This window comes from Rhinopithecus roxellana, chromosome 7 (assembly GCF_007565055.1).
Source record: "Rhinopithecus roxellana isolate Shanxi Qingling chromosome 7, ASM756505v1, whole genome shotgun sequence".
Classification (NCBI taxonomy): domain Eukaryota; kingdom Metazoa; phylum Chordata; class Mammalia; order Primates; family Cercopithecidae; genus Rhinopithecus; species Rhinopithecus roxellana.
Window position 1 is genome coordinate 23,242,262 of NC_044555.1, and position 17,929 is coordinate 23,260,190.

The 17,929-nt window shown below is 39.8% G+C and overlaps 1 protein-coding gene across 1 annotated transcript; it reads left to right on the forward strand.

Annotated features, from left to right (window-relative positions):
* The first annotated feature begins 204 nt into the window (after nt 1–204).
* Nucleotides 205–13,974, forward strand: LOC104678561 (acyl-coenzyme A synthetase ACSM6, mitochondrial-like). The gene is given in 6 exon segments (XM_030934576.1): nt 205–407; nt 3,793–3,937; nt 5,189–5,226; nt 5,228–5,345; nt 13,144–13,160; nt 13,842–13,974. Coding segments are annotated over 6 exon segments (597 nt in total). The 5' UTR covers nt 205–261.
* Nucleotides 13,975–17,929: the final 3,955 nt, after the last annotated feature.

The following is a 17,929-nucleotide window of genomic DNA, read 5'->3' on the forward strand; positions in this document are numbered from 1 at the left end:
CACTGGGTTGTTTCAATGAGCTCAGTCTCCTGCATGCCTCAGTTCTTCCCCAGCCACCATCATGTTGCTGCCCCAATACAGAGGACAAACTTCCAAGAGAGGGGGTATTCCAGAGACCTCATCTGTACATTCCAGAATGTTTGAGGAAATATTATCTGCTCAAAAGATATGTATGAAGCCTTATTTGTGACTTTTTCAGGAATCATCTTTGTGCCTGAGAGTCTCCAGCTGACTGCCAAGGAAATTTGCTATCAATTACACATGTCTAAAGCCCAATACTTTGTGGCCAGTAAGGCTATGTTCCCACTCATGGACTCTGCCATGTTCGACTGCCCTATCTTGAAGATCAAGCTCCTGGTGTCAGATAAGTGCTGTGATGGGTGGTTGGATTTCAAGGAGATGATTCAGTAAGTGGACACTGAAAAAGAGAAACTTAAATCAAGAGAATATCTGATTTTGGAAGACAGAATGTTGTATGAGAAGGTGGTGTGAGTGGTTGTAATGAAAAGCTTAATGGTAATTTCCAGTCCTGAAAAAAAAAAACAAAAACAGAGTAACTTCCCAACACCACCAACAGAAGAATCCCTGATCTGGCCTACAAGTTCTCAGTCTGAGTGAAAGTCTCATCTTCTGATTCATACTTGAGCATTCATTCTGAGATGGTAAAAAAATAGGTGATAAAAATATAAACACATATCAAAACATAATAAAAAGCTTATATATAAAAATATATATAATTATATAATGGAATACCATTCAGCCACTAAAAGGAATGAAATTATGTCTTTTGCAGTAAGCTGAATGGAACTGGAGGCCATTATCTTCAGTGAAATAACAGAAATGCAAAGTCAAATACTGCATGTTCTCACTTATAAGTGGGAACTAAATAATGTGTACACACAAATATAGAGTGTAGACTAATAGACACTGAAGACTCGCAAAGGTGGGAGGTTTTGAGAGGGTGAATAATGGGAAATTACTTAATGGGTACAATGTACACTATTTTGGTGATGGTTATACTAAAAGCCCAGATTTCACCATTATGTAACAAAACTACACTTGTATCCCTTAAATTTAAACAAATAATAATAATAAAAAACTCACTGGCACTGGGATATGAGAAAATGTATATTAAAACAACAAAATGATGCCATGTTTATCCTCAGGTTAGCCAAATACAGTAGTCTCCCCTTATCTGTGGTTTTGTTTTCTGTGGTTTCAGTTACCTGTGGTCAACCATGGTCCAAAATAGTTGACTACAGTACAATAAGATATTTTGAGAGAGAGAGAGATCACATGCACACAACTTTCATTACAGTATATTGTTGTAATTGTTCTATTTTATTAATTATTGGTTTTAATTTCTTACTGTGCCTAATTTATAAATAAAACTTTATCATAAGTATGCATGTTTAGGAAAAAAGATAGTGTGTATAGGGTTCAGTACTATTTGTGGTTTCAGGCACTTACTGGGAGTCTTGGAACATATCCCCCAGGTATAAGGTGGGACTACTGTACTAAGTTTGATAATTATAAATGCGATCTTTAGAGAGTAATATTTTAGTGTTCAGAGATGTAAAAAAAAAAAAAAAAAAAAAAGTGAACAAGACAGACAAAGCCCCTACCCTCATGGATTTTATATTCTAGACAACAAAATGGACCACAAGAAAACACATAAATGATCAAGGTAATACAGTTTCCAAAAGAAACTCCCAACCAAAACAGGCAAATTAAATAGAGTGATCTTATGTGGAGATGGGGGAATTATTTTAGATTTGGTGGCTTCTTAGGAGAGGACAAGTTGAGACTTGAATACTATAGAGCCAGCCTTTTGAATATCTAGGAATAATATCGGAGAGAATACTAAGGTAGAGGACCTGAGGTGGGAAGGAGCTTGACTTGTTTGAGGAACAGAAAGAATACCAGGGTGCCTGAAGTGTGGTGAGTGGAAAAGAGAGTGGGAGGAGAGGAGGCCGAATAGCAAGGGAGAGTGAGATTACAGCGGGTCTTGTAGGTCATGTAGGAGTGGTCTGTGGAACGTGGAGGGGAATGACTTGATCTGAGTGACATTTAAAAAACTCCTTCAACTGCTGTCTGAACAATGAGAGACAAGACAGGTAGTAAAGGGAGCTGGTAGAAGGCTATTGCAGTCGTCCAAGTGAGAAGCCGTGTTGTTGTGGACCATGATGGTGGCAGCGGAGACAGGACTGGGAATTTGCAAGGCAAATGAGGAACTCGCCTCAGGCACAAAATATAAAGGGGTACTGAAAAATCCAGTGATCAAGATAAATAATATTTTAATTTTCAAATACATTTTAAAAATCAAATTATAAAATAATTTTCATAATTGAAGTTTAAAAATTTGTATATAATTTTACATATTTATTTTATATATGTATATCATCTGTTTATAATTTTATAAATTTTATGTTTTTAATACAGTAATTTAATTTTTTAATTAAAAAAATCATATTGGCAAACTTCTGCTGACAGATCACCTGCTTCTATTTTTATAAATACAATTTTATTGGAAGCAGAGACAAGATTAGGGTGACCAAGTAAGGTGAGTCATGCAACTGCCTGGTTGGATTACAGGCTGTGTGAGAACTACACCTTGAAGCTGGCTTGATTGAATCCCATTCCTAAACCATATGGGGAATACTTGACTACTTTGGGAGCATTCATTGTCATGTACTTATTTTAAATTTTGTGGCCAGGCACGGTGGCTCACACCTGTAATCCCAGCACTTTGGGAGGTCAAGGCAGGCGGATCACTTGAGGTCAGAGTTCAAGACCATCCTGGCTAACACTGTGAAACCCCGTCTCTACTAAAAAATACAAAAAACTAGCCGGGCGAGGTGGCGGGCGCCTGTAGTCCCAGCTACTCGGGAGGCTGAGGCAGGAGAATGGCGTAAACCCGGGAGGTGGAGCTTGCAGTGAGCTGAGATCCGGCCACTGCACTCCAGCCCGGGCGACAGAGCAAGACTCCGTCTCAAAAAAAAAAAAAAAAAAAAAAAAAAAAAAAAAAAAAAAAAAAAAAATTGGCTGGGTGTGGTGGCAGGCCCCTGTAGTCGCAGCTACTTGGGAGGCTGAGGCAGAAGAATTGCTTGAACTCGGGAGGCGGAGGTTACAGTGAGCTGAGAACACACCATTGCACTCCAGCCTGGATGACAGAGCAAGACTCCATCTCAAAAATAAATAAATTAATTAAATTAAATTTGGATATTTTATTATTAATTTTTGACTTAGTTTTGATTATTTTGAAAATATTTTGATAAAATATTATTTATCTTGACTACTGAATTTGCTGGTATCCCCTTAAATATCATGTCTGTCACAAATGTTTCACTTGCTCCACCTTAGTCCCAGCCCTGAGTACAGATAACGAAGAGACACAGACTTGTGACATGTTGTAGAGGTAAAGTTGTCAGAGCTTGCCAATGGTTAGGATGTGGCATAGATAGCTGGGTAGATAAGTAGATAGATAAAGAAAGACTGATAATAAGGATTACTACAGATTTTTGCCTTGAGCAATTGAGTAAATAGAGGGTATTTTACTGAGAAAAAAAAAGGCTGAAACATAAAGGCATAATATATTACTTATCCAACAGAAATTAATGCAAAAAAATTAAGGGAAAAAATGGCAGCTTCACCTCTAATAAATCATCCCCCAATATACCAAGATACTAGCTGTTATTTTAAAAAATCAAAGATTACCAAACCAGGAGCCTAGGCTCTAGGTCAGAGAACCTAAATTTAGAACCTTGCTGTTGCATCTTTTGTAATTTATAGAGTTGTACCTCCAAAGCAGACCTTCATGGGGACCAAAAGTCAAAATCCAATGGCTATATTCTTCACCAACGGGACAATGGGAGCTTCTAAACTGGCCGAGTATTCCCAGTGTGATTTGGGAATGGAATTCACCCAGGCTTCCAGATATAGTTCTCACACACTCTGTTCAGGCTTGAAAGCTCTTCTCTGGGGTGGTAAAGGGAGAGTTTCATGAGACTAAAACTAAGAAAAGAGTTCATTACTCAAGATTGCAGAAAACATCAATATTGAGAGAAGGAACAAGGCTGAAAGCAGGGTGGGAGGGTGTACAACAAAGGATCAAAAGCAGATTGCTATAGATAAAAAATCTAAGAGTATGTGGAAAAAAGAGGAAGAGCAGTAAATCCATGCAGCTGAGGAGGGATCCAGGATGATTACCCCAAAGACGCACCGTTGGATGTTACTTGTTCTTCAGTGCTACCAGCACCGGGGTGAATAATTGTGTTGACCACTATATGTAGTAATAAACACAGAGGTAGAGGCACAATTTATGAGGGTTTGGGGTTCTAGAGTCAGATTCTAAGATGAAAATCACATGTCATCACACTACCCCTTTAAAAACATTATTTAAGTAGCTCACGAATACTTTTGGGCATGAGTCACTGGGCCAATGTTAATGCCTCTTTCTAGCATCAGTAAAATTGCCACAATTTTACTGGCAATATCCAGGCTTATTACTCAAAGCAACAATGATCAAAACAAGGCTTCTGGAGTTCAGAAGTAAATGCCTCTTTTGGCAAATTCAAGGGATGCTGAAACTCATTTCAATCTCTTTGGTTGAATACTCAATTAAGTAATCAATTGGGTGGCATTTGTTTTAGTTTGGCTTGTTTGTGGTTAAGTTTCCCGATCTTACATTCAATTCTGCGTAAGATAAATGGTTGTGTGTTGTGACTCCACACTCAAGTTCTCTTAACAAACTCTACCCAAAGGTCCCTTAGGGGAAATAGGTGTATGTGATGTTCATAATCACTTCAAAGGCTTTGACTCTCACAAGCTATAATGGCCAGTGGATATCAGGTAGAGAATTAGAATAGGAGAAACTATTCTAACTCATTTATTAAAATGGTTTAGGAGATCATTCATTTATGCAAATCATTAATTAATTTTATTAATTACACTTCAGAGACACTTCAGAGACCCCTGAAAGCCATGAATCCTAGAAGGCAGTATCATATTAAGTGATACCCACAGAATTTAAGGAGACTCCATTAGCCTCCTGGCCTCATAGCCTTTGCTTGTTTCCATTTGGGTGGTCCTTGTTTCTCTCCACAGGTTAGTGCTTGATAATAGCAAGAATTATTATTGTTGCTAGTACTAACATGAGAAAATCCAAATGGCTTTCCCATTCCTCTTTAGATGGCGGATGGACCTCCAGCCAACAAGTATTTTGTGGTCTAAGTGATGCCTTTGATGGATCTTTATCTCTAACTACTGCCTTGGGAGCTCAGCTCCAAGGAGCCCGTATGTTTCTGTGTCACATGCCAATTTTCTGTCCTGAGATTGTTCTAAATGTAAGACCAGGTCCTTGTTGTGGGACATGGGGCAAAGGCCAGAAAGAGGTATTAGCAATGGCTCAGTGGCTCATGCCCCAAATGGGGCAAATCAATAATTAAATCTGGAGTGTGATCTTGACTTAAAGATGCTCTCCCTACATCTGAGAGCAATGCCCTCTCACTTCTTTTTTTTCTTTTTTTCACTCTTTTTTTTAAATTATACTTTAAGTTCTAGGGTACATGTGCATAACGCGCAGGTTTATTACATATGTATACTTATGCCATGTTGGTGTGCTGCACCCATCAACTCGTCAGCACCCATCAATTCATCATTTATATCATGTATAACTCCCCACTGCAATCCCTCCCTCCTCCCCCCTCCCCATGATAGGCCCCAGTGTGTGATGTTCCCCTTCCCGAGTCCAAGGGATCTCATTGTTCAGTTCCCACCTATGAGTGAGAACATGCGGTGTTTGGTTTTCTCTTCTTGTGATAGTTTGCTAAGAATGATGGTTTCCAGCTGCATCCATGTCCCTACAAAGGATGCAAACTCATCCTTTTTTATGGCTGCATAGTATTCCACGGTGTATATGTGCCACATTTTCTTAATCCAGTCTGTCACAGATGGACATTTGGGTTGATTCCAAGTCTTTGCTATTGTGAATAGTGCCACAATAAACATACGTGTGCATGTGTCTTTGTAGTAGAATAATTTATAATCCTTTGGGTATATACCCAGTAGTGGGATGGTTGGGTCATATGGTACATCTAGTTCTAGATCCTTGAGGAATTGCCATACTGTTTTCCATAATGGTTGAACTAGTTTACAATCCCACCAACAGTGTAAAAGTGTTCCTATTTCTCCACATCCTCTCCAACACCTGTTGTTTCCTGACTTCTTAATGATTGCCATTCTAACTGGTGTGAGATGGTATCTCATTGTGGTTTTGATTTGCATTTCTCTGATGGCGAGTGATGATGAGCATTTTTTCATGTGTCTGTTGGCTGTATGAATGTCTTCTTTTGAGAAAGGTCTGTTCATATCCTTTCCCCACTTTTTGATGGGGTTGTTTGTTTTTTTCTTGTATATTTGTTTGAGTTCTTTGTAGATTCTGAATATTAGCCCTTTGTCAGATGAGTAGGTTGCAAAAATTTTCTCCCATTCTGTAGGTTGCCTGTTCACTCTGATGGTAGTTTCTTTTGCTGTGCAGAAGCTCTTTAGTTTAATTAGATCCCATTTGTCAATTTTGGCTTTTGTTGCTGTTGCTTTTGGTGTTTTAGACATGAAGTCCTTGCCCATGCCTATGTCCTGAATGGTACTACCTAGATTTTCTTCTAGGGTTTCTATGGTATTAGGTCTAACATTTAAGTCTCTAATCCATCTTGAATTAATCTTTGTATAAGGGGTAAGGAAAGGATCCAGTTTCAGCTTTCTACTTATGGCTAGCCAATTTAACCAGCGTCATTTATTAAATAGGGAGTCCTTTCCCCATTTCTTGTTTCTCTCAGGTTTGTCAAAGATCAGATGGCTGTAGATGTGTGGCATTATTTCTGAGGACTCTGTTCTCTTCCATTGGTCTATATCTCTGTTTTGGTACCAGTACCATGCTGTTTTGGTTACTGTAGCCTTGTAGTATAGTTTGAAGTCAGGTAGCGTGACGCCTCCAGCTTTGTCCTTTTGACTTAGGATTGTCTTGGCAATGCGGGCTCTTTTTTGGTTCCATATGAACTTTAAAGCAGTTTTTTCCAATTCTGTAAAGAAACTCATTGGTAGCTTGATGGGAATGGCATTGAATCTATAAATAACCTTGGGCAGTATGGCCATTGTCACGATATTGATTCTTCCTATCCATGAGCATGGTATGTTCTTCCATTTGTTTGTGTCCTCTTTGATTTCACTGAGCAGTGGTTTGTAGTTCTCCTTGAAGAGGTCCTGAACATCCCTTGTAAGTTGGATTCCTAGGTATTTTATTCTCTTTGAAGCAATTGTGAATGGAAGTTCATTCCTGATTTGGCTCTCTACTTGTCTGTTACTGGTGTATAAGAATGCTTGTGATTTTTGCACATTAATTTTGTATCCTGAGACTTTGCTGAAGTTGCTTATCAGCTTAAGGAGATTTTGGGCTGAGACGATGGGATTTTCTAAATATACAATCATGTCATCTGCAAACAGGGACAATTTGACTTCTTCTTTTCCTAACTGGATACCCTTGATTTCTTTCTCTTGCCTGATTGCCCTAGCCAGAACTTCCAACACTATGTTGAATAGGAGTGGTGAGAGAGGGCATCCCTGTCTTGTGCCAGTTTTCAAAGGGAATTTTTCCAGTTTTTGCCCATTCAGTATGACATTAGCTGTGGGTTTGTCATAAATAGCTCTTATTATTTTGAGGTACGTTCCATCAATACCGAATTTATTGAGCGTTTTTAGCATGAAGGGCTGTTGAATTTTGTCAAAAGCCTTTTCTGCATCTATTGAGACAATCATGTGGTTCTTGTCTTTGGTTCTGTTTATATGCTGGATTACGTTTATTGATTTGCGAATGTTGAACCAGCCTTGCATCCCAGGGATGAAGCCCACTTGATCATGGTGGATAAGCTTTTTGATGTGCTGCTGAATCCGGTTTGCCAGTATTTTATTGAGAATTTTTGCATCAATGTTCATCAGGGATATTGGTCTAAAATTCTCTTTTTTTGTTGTGTCTCTGCCAGGCTTTGGTATCAGGATTATGTCGGCCTCATAAAATGAGTTAGGGAGATTCCCTCTTTTTCTATTCATTGGAATAGTTTCAGAAGGAATGGTACCAGCTCCTCCTTGTACCTCTGGTAGAATTCAGCTGTGAATCCATCTGGTCCTGGACTTTTTTTGGTGGGTAGGCTATTAATTGTTGCCTCAATTTCAGAGCCTGCTATTGGTCTATTCAGGGATTCAACTTCTTCCTGGTTTAGCCTTGGGAGAGTGTAAGTGTCCAGGAAATTATCCATTTCTTCTAGATTTTCTAGTTGATTTGCGTAGAGGCGTTTATAGTATTCTCTGATGGTAGTTTGTATTTCTGTGGGGTCAGTGGTGATATCCCCTTTATCATTTTTTATTGCATCTATTTGATTCCTCTCTCTTTTCTTCTTTATTAGCCTTGCTAGCGGTCTGTCAATTTTGTTGATCTTTTCAAAAAACCAACTCCTGGATTCATTGATTTTTTGGACGGTTTTTTGTGTCTCTATCTCTTTCAGTTCTGCTCTGATCTTAGTTATTTCTTGCCTTCTGCTAGCTTTTGAATGTGTTTGCTCTTGCCTCTCTAGTTCTTTTAATTGTGATGTTAGAGTGTCAATTTTAGATCTTTCCTGCTTTCTCTTGTGGGCATTTAGTGCTATAAATTTCCCTCTACACACTGCTTTAAATGTGTCCCAGAGATTCTGGTATGTTGTATCTTTGTTCTCATTGGTTTCAAAGAACATCTTTATTTCCGCTTTCATTTCGTTATGTACCCAGTAGTCATTCAGGAGCAGGTTGTTCAGTTTCCATGTAGTTGAGCGGTTTTGATTGAGTTTCTTAGTCCTGAGTTCTAGTTTGATTGCACTGTGGTCTGAGAGACAGTTTGTTATAATTTCTGTTCTTTTCCATTTGCTGAGGAGTGCTTTACTTCCAATTATGTGGTCAATTTTGGAATAAGTGCGATGTGGTGCTGAGAAGAATGTATATTCTGTTGATTTGGGGTGGAGAGTTCTATAGATGTCTATTAGGTCCGCTTGGTGCAGAGATGAGTTCAATTCCTGGATATCCTTGTTAACTTTCTGTCTCGTTGATCTGTCTAATGTTGACAGTGGAGTGTTGAAGTCTCCCATTATTATTGTATGGGAGTCTAAGTCTCTTTGTAAGTCTCTAAGGACTTGCTTTATGAATCTGGGTGCTCCTGTATTGGGTGCATATATATTTAGGAGAGTTAGCTCTTCCTGTTGAATTGATCCCTTTACCATTATGTAATGGCCTTCTTTGTCTCTTTTGATCTTTGATGGTTTAAAGTCTGTTTTATCAGAGACAAGGATTGCAACCCCTGCTTTTTTTTGTTCTCCATTTGCTTGGTAGATCTTCCTCCATCCCTTTATTTTGAGCCTATGTATGTCTCTGCATGTGAGATGGGTCTCCTGAATACAGCAGACTGATGGGTCTTGACTCTTTATCCAGTTTGCCAGTCTGTGTCTTTTAATTGGAGCATTTAGTCCATTTACATTTAAGGTTAATATTGTTATGTGTGAACTTGATCCTGCCATTATGATATTAACTGGTTATTTTGCTCGTTAGTTGATGCAGTTTCTTCCTAGTCTCGATGGTCTTTACATTTTGGCATGTTTTTGCGATGGCTGGTACCGGTTGTTCCTTTCCATGTTTAGGGCTTCCTTCAGGGTCTCTTGTAAGGCAGGCCTGGTGGTGACAAAATCTCTAAGCATTTGCTTATCTGTAAAGGATTTTATTTCTCCTTCACTGATGAAACTTAGTTTGGCTGGATATGAAATTCTGGGTTTAAAATTCTTTTCTTTAAGAACGTTGACTATTGGCCCCCACTCTCTTCTGGCTTGTAGAGTTTCTGCCGAGCGATCTGCTGTTAGTCTGATGGGCTTCCCTTTGTGGGTAACCCGACCTTTCTCTCTGGCTGCCCTTAAGATTTTTTCCTTCATTTCAACTTTGGTGAATTGGCAATTATATGTCTTGGAGTTGCTCTTCTGGAGGAGTATCTTTGTGGCGTTCTCTGTATTTCCTGAATTTGAATGTTGGCCTGCCCTACTAGGTTGGGGAAGTTCTCCTGGATGATTTCCTGAAGAGTGTTTTCCAACTTGGTTCCATTTTCCCCCTCACTTTCAGGCACCCCAATCAGACATAGATTTGGTCTTTGTACGTAATCCCATACTTCTTGCAGGCTTTGCTCATTTCTTTTTCTTCTTTTTTCTTTTGGTTTCTCTTCTCGCTTCATTTCATTCATTTGATCTTCAATCGCTGATACTCTTTCTTCCAGTTGATCGAGTCGGTTACTGAAGCTTGTGCATTTGTCACGTATTTCTCGTGTCATGGTTTTCATCTCTGTCATTTCGTTTATAATCTTCTCTGCATTAATTAGTCTTGCTGTCAATTCTTCCACTCTTTTTTCAAGATTTTTAGTTTCTTTGCGCTGGGTACGTAATTCCTCCTTTAGCTCTGATAAGTTTGATGGACTGAAGCCTTCTTCTCTCCTCTCATCCAAGTCATTCTCTGACCAGCTTTGATCTGTTGCTGGCGATGGGCTGCGCTCCTTTGCAGGGGGAGATGCGCTCTTATTTTTTGAATTTCCAGCTTTTCTGCCCTGCTTCTTCCCCATCTTTGTGGTTTTATCTGTCTCTGGTCTTTGATGATGGTGACGTACTGATGGGGTTTTGGTATAGGTGTCCTTCCTGTTTGATAGTTTTCCTTCTGACAGTCAGAAGGACTGTCTGTTGGTCTGTTGGAGATTGCTTGAGGTCCACTCCAGACCTTGTTTGCCTGGGTATCAGCAGCGGAGGTTGCCGAAGATAGAATATTGCTGAACAGCGAGTGTACCTGTCTGATTTTTCCTTTGGAAGTTTCCTCTCAGGGGTGTACTCCACCCTGTGAGGTGTGGGGTGTCAGACTGCCCCTAGTGGGGGATGTCTCCCAGCTAGGCTACTCAGGGGTCAGGGACACACCTGAGCAGGCAGTCTGTCCGTTCTCAGATCTCAACCTCCATGTTGGGAGATCCATGGCTCTCTCCAAAGCTGTCAGACAGAGTCGTTCGCGTCTGCACTGGCTCCCACTACTTCCCCTGTTGGTCTTCAGCTGTGCGCTGTCCCCAGAGGTGGAGACTACAGAGACAGGCAGGCTTCCTTGAGCTGCTGTGAGCTCCACCCAGTTCGAGCTTCCCAGCGGCTTTGTTTACCTACTTAAGCCTCAGCAATGGCGGGCGCCCCTCCCCCAGCCTCGCTGCTGCCTTGCGGATAGATCGCGGCAGACTGCTGTGTTAGCAGTGAGGGAGGCTTCGTGGGCGTGGGACCCTCCCGGCCAGGTGTGGGATATATTCTCCTGGTGTGCCTGTATGCTTACAGCGCAGTATTGGGGTGGGAGTTACCCGATTTTCCAGGTGTTGTGTGTCTCAGTTCCCCTGGCTAGGAAAACGGATCCCCTTCCCCCTTGCGCTTCCAGGTGAGGCGATGCCTCGCCCTGCTTCAGCTCTCGCTGGTCAGGCTGCAGCAGCTGACCAGCACCGATTGTCCGGCACTCCCTAGTGAGATGACCCCAGTACCTCAGTTGAAAATGCAGAAATCACCGGTCTTCTGTGTCGCTCGCGCTGGGAGTTGGAGACTGGAGCTGTTCCTATTCGGCCATCTTGCTCCGCCCCCAAGCATACTCCCAATCCTATCTTTCATTAACACACCTATCTTGTTGCCATTTATGACAATAACTTTGTTAGAGTGTGGGATTTTTTTTTTATTTTCTTGTGACTATTCAAGGCCATATCTTCTGGCTCCACAGGAGTCCAGAATATAAAACTAAATTATAATCATAAGGTTGAGTTTGCTTAATCAATTTGTGAATTATACCTCCCTTTTAAAAGATAAACATTAAAGACAAATGCATTACCTGTAAATAAGGTAAATATTAAAAATGAAGACCACCTTCCTTATTGGATGTAAATCCTTTTAGATGTTTTAAAAATAAATTTATATCTATATTTATCTACCTATCTTCATTGCAATATACTGAAATATTGGGAGCAGATTATATAGATGTTATCATACTATATATATCATAGTAAAACCTGCATTTTCACTCCACACTGTTCCTTAGAGCTCTATTTATGATAATATGTGCAATATATTTTAATCATTGCATAGTATTCCTTAGTATGATTTACATGTTAATGAGCCCCAAGTACCTATCAAAGATACTTGAATCTTTTCCAAGCTGCTGAAATAAGAATCTTTGCACATAGCCTAGAATTCTCTAGTGTACCCACTGAGAAGTGGAATTGCCAATGTTTTGTGGAGTCTGTGCCCAGATTAATCATCACTAAAGATTAATGAGAAATCACAGGTTCCAAGGCATTGTGTCATGCCTTAGAGTTTGCTAAATAATAATTTAACTCCAAATTTTACTTTAGCTGTGTGAGCAAGGACATATACTCTATAAAGGGAGCATTTGTGCTAGCAAACAATAGCAACATATTAAATTATGATGACATAAACAAATGTCTAGTTCATTGGCATTTTACGGAGCAATTTAAAAAAGTTAAAATACAGTATATCTTTATTCATCAACATGCCATCCCATATAAAATGTTCAGATTCTTTCTTTTCTTTCTTTCTTTCTTTCTTTCTTTCTTTCTTTCTTTCTTTCTTTCTTTCTTTCTTTCTTTCTTTCTTTCTTTCTTTCTTTTTTTTTGAGACAGGGACTTGCTCTGTTGCCTGGGCTGCTGAGGTGCTCAAGGGATCCTCCCATCTCAGCCTCCCAAGTAACTAAGACTACAGGTGCATGCCACCACACCTGGATTTTTTTTTTTTTCATTTTTTCTAGAGACCTGGTCTCACTATGTTGCCTGGTCTTGAACTCCTGGGCTTAAGCAAGTCTCCTACCTCTGCTTCCCAAAATGCTGGGATTACAGGCATGAACCACTGTGCCCAGACTGATTATTTGTTATACTCTTGAAAGAAAAGGACTTAAAATTTTACAAATAGTCAACTCTCACTTGTACCCTAAAATTAACAATAAAAAGGCAATGATAAGATGGTGCCTTTGGAATTAATTCAGAAACAGTTCTCCAGTTCTGATCTTTCTTAGTCTCAAGACCTAACTGGGTGGGCAGGTATTATCTAATACAGATGAGCTACCACATAACAATTAATTGACACTATTGTGTTCAAAATACATAGTCATTCTATCTCTATCTGAGACCACGAAGAGTTTTGCTCTAATCATCTTCCCACACTGGAACCTTCCACCATTACCAAAATAAAATACACATAAAATGAATTGTGGGTTCATCAAAAGTGTTCACTACTATTCTATGTCTGGGGCCCTATGGAAACTTCTCATAATATCCAGAGACTTTCAGCTCAGTTTGTAAAATTGGTGGCTGTCTCTCCATCCCCAGACTTCAGAAAATTAGTTCTTTCTTTACCTTACCATTGCTGACGCATTCTTTATACACAGGTAAGGCTTTTGGGGTGGCAATAGAACTCAGAAGGGTTTCTACCGAAGGCTGGCTTCCTGCCATCAGTTAATACTTATTGATTTACTTTTAACATTAATACTACTTATCCAGAAGCGTAAATGAGTCTTCATAGAGATTGATGTAACTGGGGTGTCTGAATAGATAACTAAAAGACTAGTAATAAGAACATAAACTACCACTTAATGAGTACCTCCTATATATTTGGCAATATCTGTATCATTTTTGCAAGTTTCTTTCTCACAGCAGACCTGCTATTGGTAGAAATATTCACTAAGGCTAAGAACAACTTTTGATGCCTCTGCAGCTACAGATTTAAGAGTCTGAAGCTTTGTGTGGCTGTAGGAGGATCCATCAGCCCTGGGGTGACTGAGGACTGGAAACACATCACTAAATTGAACATCTATGAAGGCTATGGCAAGACAGCAACTGTAGGTTGATGCTGATTCACCATTCAGCCAGAAATCAAACTTGTCCATTCACTATGTACGCACATTCTCAGAGCACTAGCACACACTAGAAATGCAGAACTGGATCTGAAGCACGGGAAAAGGAATTGTTTTAATATAAAGGGACCCCTCCCTGCCTTTCATTGCAAGACAAAGAATTACAAGTACAGTTAACTTATAAACTTACAGTTTTCACAGCAGGTAGTTGAGCTAGTTTCCACCTGACAATTCCTGTTTACTCTGTGAAGTATGAGGCAATGTCACCTGATGAGAATGAGAAAATGATGTGATAGAATTCTGAGTGGAGGATGTTTAAAATGATCAATGCTGAATACAGAAGAAAGAGCAGATTGTGAAAATAAAGGAGAAATGGGTAATTATAAGAGCACATTTGAGGTTGCTGAGCATTAATCTTCAAAGTCACTAATCTATGTAGTTGCGTGATTTTCTCCAATATCACTCTAAAACACAGATATAAGCATTGTGAAAGTGATCAATTGGATTGAAGCAGGATTAAAGTTGTGCCAAGAAGATCCAATAAAAGGGCAATGGGCAAGGGATCTAGTGATATTGGAAAGAAAATAGTTAAGATGAAAGACTAAGAAACTAAGCTGACTGGGGAAGGAAAAGAATTCAATAAAAGGCAGATAAGTTTTGTGAAGGCAAAGCACTGGGGATGTCAATGGAGCTGGAATGACTGAAGGTAGTTGTTTTAGGCTGCTTAGGCTGCTGTAACAAAACATCATAGATTGGGTGGCTTAAACAACCAAAACTTATTTCACTCACAGTTGTAGATGCTGGATGTCCAAGATCAGAGTGCCAACATGGTCAGGTTCTGGGGAGGGCCCTCTTCTGCGTTGCAGACTACCAACTTCTGGTGGTATTCTCACATGACACACACACACACACAGAGAGAGAGAGAGAGAGAAAGGAAGAGAGAGAGCAAAAAGTCTCTTTCTCTGTTTTGTTGTTGTTACTTTTTTTCTTAAGAGTTAGGGTCTTGCCTTATTGCCTAAACTGGAGTGCAGTAATGCAGTCATAGCTCCCTACAGCTTCAAACTCCTGGGCTCAAGTGATTCTCCAACCTCAGCCTCCCAAACAGCTGGGACTACAGGTACACACCATCACACTTGGCTAATTATTTATATTTTTTAGTAGAGACAGGGTCTTACTATGTTGCCCAGGCTGGTCTCAAACTCCTGGCCTCAAGTGATCCTCCTGCCTCAGCCTCCCAGAGTATTTAGGACAGGCATGAGCCCCCACGTCCAGTGTCTCTTCTTATGAGGGAAGGAATTCCATCATGAGGGCATCACTCTCATGACCTCATCTAAAGCCAATTACCTCCCAAAAGCCCCATCTCAAAATACCATCACAGTGAGGAGAAGGGCTTTAGCACATGCATTTGGGAGAGATACAATTTAGTCCATAGCAATAGTGGTCAAAAAGTGAGATATATAGACTTAAGATTTCAGAGGTAGAACATTTGCAGGTGATGCCAACACAAAGGTATAACCACAGGTGGATTAAGTGTCATGACACTCCCTAGAGATCAGGGTCAATAAATGAAGAGACCAGAGGGTAGGACTGGTCATTCATATACGTGTAGGAGGCACTCAGGATGATGGTGGCACATGGAGTAAAAGAAAGATCGTGAACCTCATGATGAAGGTTTTAATGAATAAGGAATGACTGGGAGATTGGGAAATTATAGCAACCAGGAGTAGTAGAGGGTAGTAAAGGTAAGTGGTGTGAGTCTTAGAAAGACAGGGGCATTGTACATAGGGTCAGAAAAGTAATGGCTAGGAGTGATCATCTCTTATGTTTTAAAATATCAGACAAAATGTGAATCTGGTGATAGGTTGACTAGAAGTCACATGACCTAGATTCTAATACAACTGTGCTATAGAACAACTGAAGGAGTCATAAGAGGGCCCTCTGTCTTTCTCTGTGCCTCATTTCTGATTCATTCATTCACTCACCCATTCCATGAACACTTATGGAAAGCCCACACTCTCCTAAGCATGGGGACATTGTGATAAGCCAAGCCACAACAACCTTCACGGGGCTGCAGAGTAGCAGAGCAGATTTAATCAAAGAATTGTGCAGTAGAAGTATAGCCAAAACCAGAAATAATTGCTCTGAAGTGAAGACCAGAACTCAGTGAAGGTATATTACAAATAAGCTAACTTCTTTTAGGGAATTAAGAAAACCTTCCCTAGGAAATTCCTGTTCTGAGAGCTGAAGGACAAATAAGAGTTCACCAGGTGGAGGAGGTGGCCTCTTGGGTGGAAGGGATCAGGTTGCACCAGAGAAACCCTCCGAGGGTTCATGCACAGACTACAGAGGGTCAGGGGGCTGGGATGCAGGAGTCACTGGAGAGGTGGGGACCATCCAGACCTTCCAAGGCCTTTAGAGCCAATACAGCTCATGGTCACCCAATGTTCATCCTGCCTTCTCTCTCGTGGTAAGACAATAAGCTGAATGTGCAATGAATCAGTCTAGGTAGAAAAGCTAAACAAGTTGCCAAGGTCACACAGCTACTTGCTTTAAAATGTTTTAAGTGAGATATTATTCATATACTGTAAAATTCACCATTTTAAATATATACCTGAGTGGCTTTTAGTATATTTATAAGGTTCCAAAACCATCAGTAGAAGCCCTTGCTTTTAAGCCCTACTTACTTTGGCCTCTTTTAACCTTCAGAAGAGATCATTTAAGTATATATATACATATATATGTGTATATACAATTTTATATTTATAAATATATAATATATTGTTTAATATTTTGTCTATTAAGTATATTATACATTGTTTAATATTTCATATTTATTAAATATACATAATACATGTTTATGTGTTTAAGTGTGACTTTTTTTTTCTTCGACTTTTAAGTTCAGAGGTACATGTGCAGGATGTGCAGGTTCGTTACATAGGTAAACTTGTGCCATGGTGATTTGCTGCACGGATCATCCCTTCACCTAGGTATTAAACCCAGCATCCATTAGCTATTCTTCCTGATGCTCTCCCGCCTGCCACGCCTTCCTCCGACAGCCTTAACTGTGTGTTGTTCCCCCCGATGTGTCCATGTTTTCTCATCACTCAGCTCCCACTTATAAGTGAGAATATGTGGTGTTTGGTTTTCTGTTCTTTCATTTGTTTGTTGAGGATAATGTCTTCCAACTCCATCCATGTCTCTGCAAAGGACATGATCTCATTCCTTTTAATGGCTACATGGTGTATATATACCACATTTTCTTTATCCAGTCTGTCATTGATGGGTGCTTAGGTTGATTCCATGTCTTTGCCATTGTGAATAGTGCTGCAATGAACATACATATGCATGTATCTTTATAATAGAATGATTTAAATTCCTTTGGGTATATACCCAGTAATGGGATTGCTGGATCAAATGGTATTTCTGTCTCTAGGTCTTTGAGGAATTGTCACACTGTCTTCCACAATGGTTGAACTAACTTACGCTCCCACCAATAATGTAAAAGAGGACCTAAACTATACCCTACAACAAATGGACTTAACAGATATTTACAGAACATTCTACCCAACAGCTGCAGAATATACATTCTGTTCATCAGAACATGGAACATTCTCCAAGATAGACCATACAATAGTGTTGCAGGAAGTCAGGGACCCAGAATGGAGGGACCAGCTGGAGCTGCGGCAGAGGAACATAAATTGTGAAGATTTCATGGACATTTACTAGTTCCCAAATAATACTTTCATAATTTCTTATGCCTGTCTTACTTTAATCTCTTAATCCTGTTATCTTCGTAAACTGAGGATGTACATCACCTCAGGGGCACTATGATAATTGTATTAACCATACAAATTGATTGTAAAACGTGTGCTTGAACAATATGAAACCAGTGCAACTTGAAAAAGAACAGAATAACAGCGATTTTAGGGAAGAAGGGAAGACAACCATA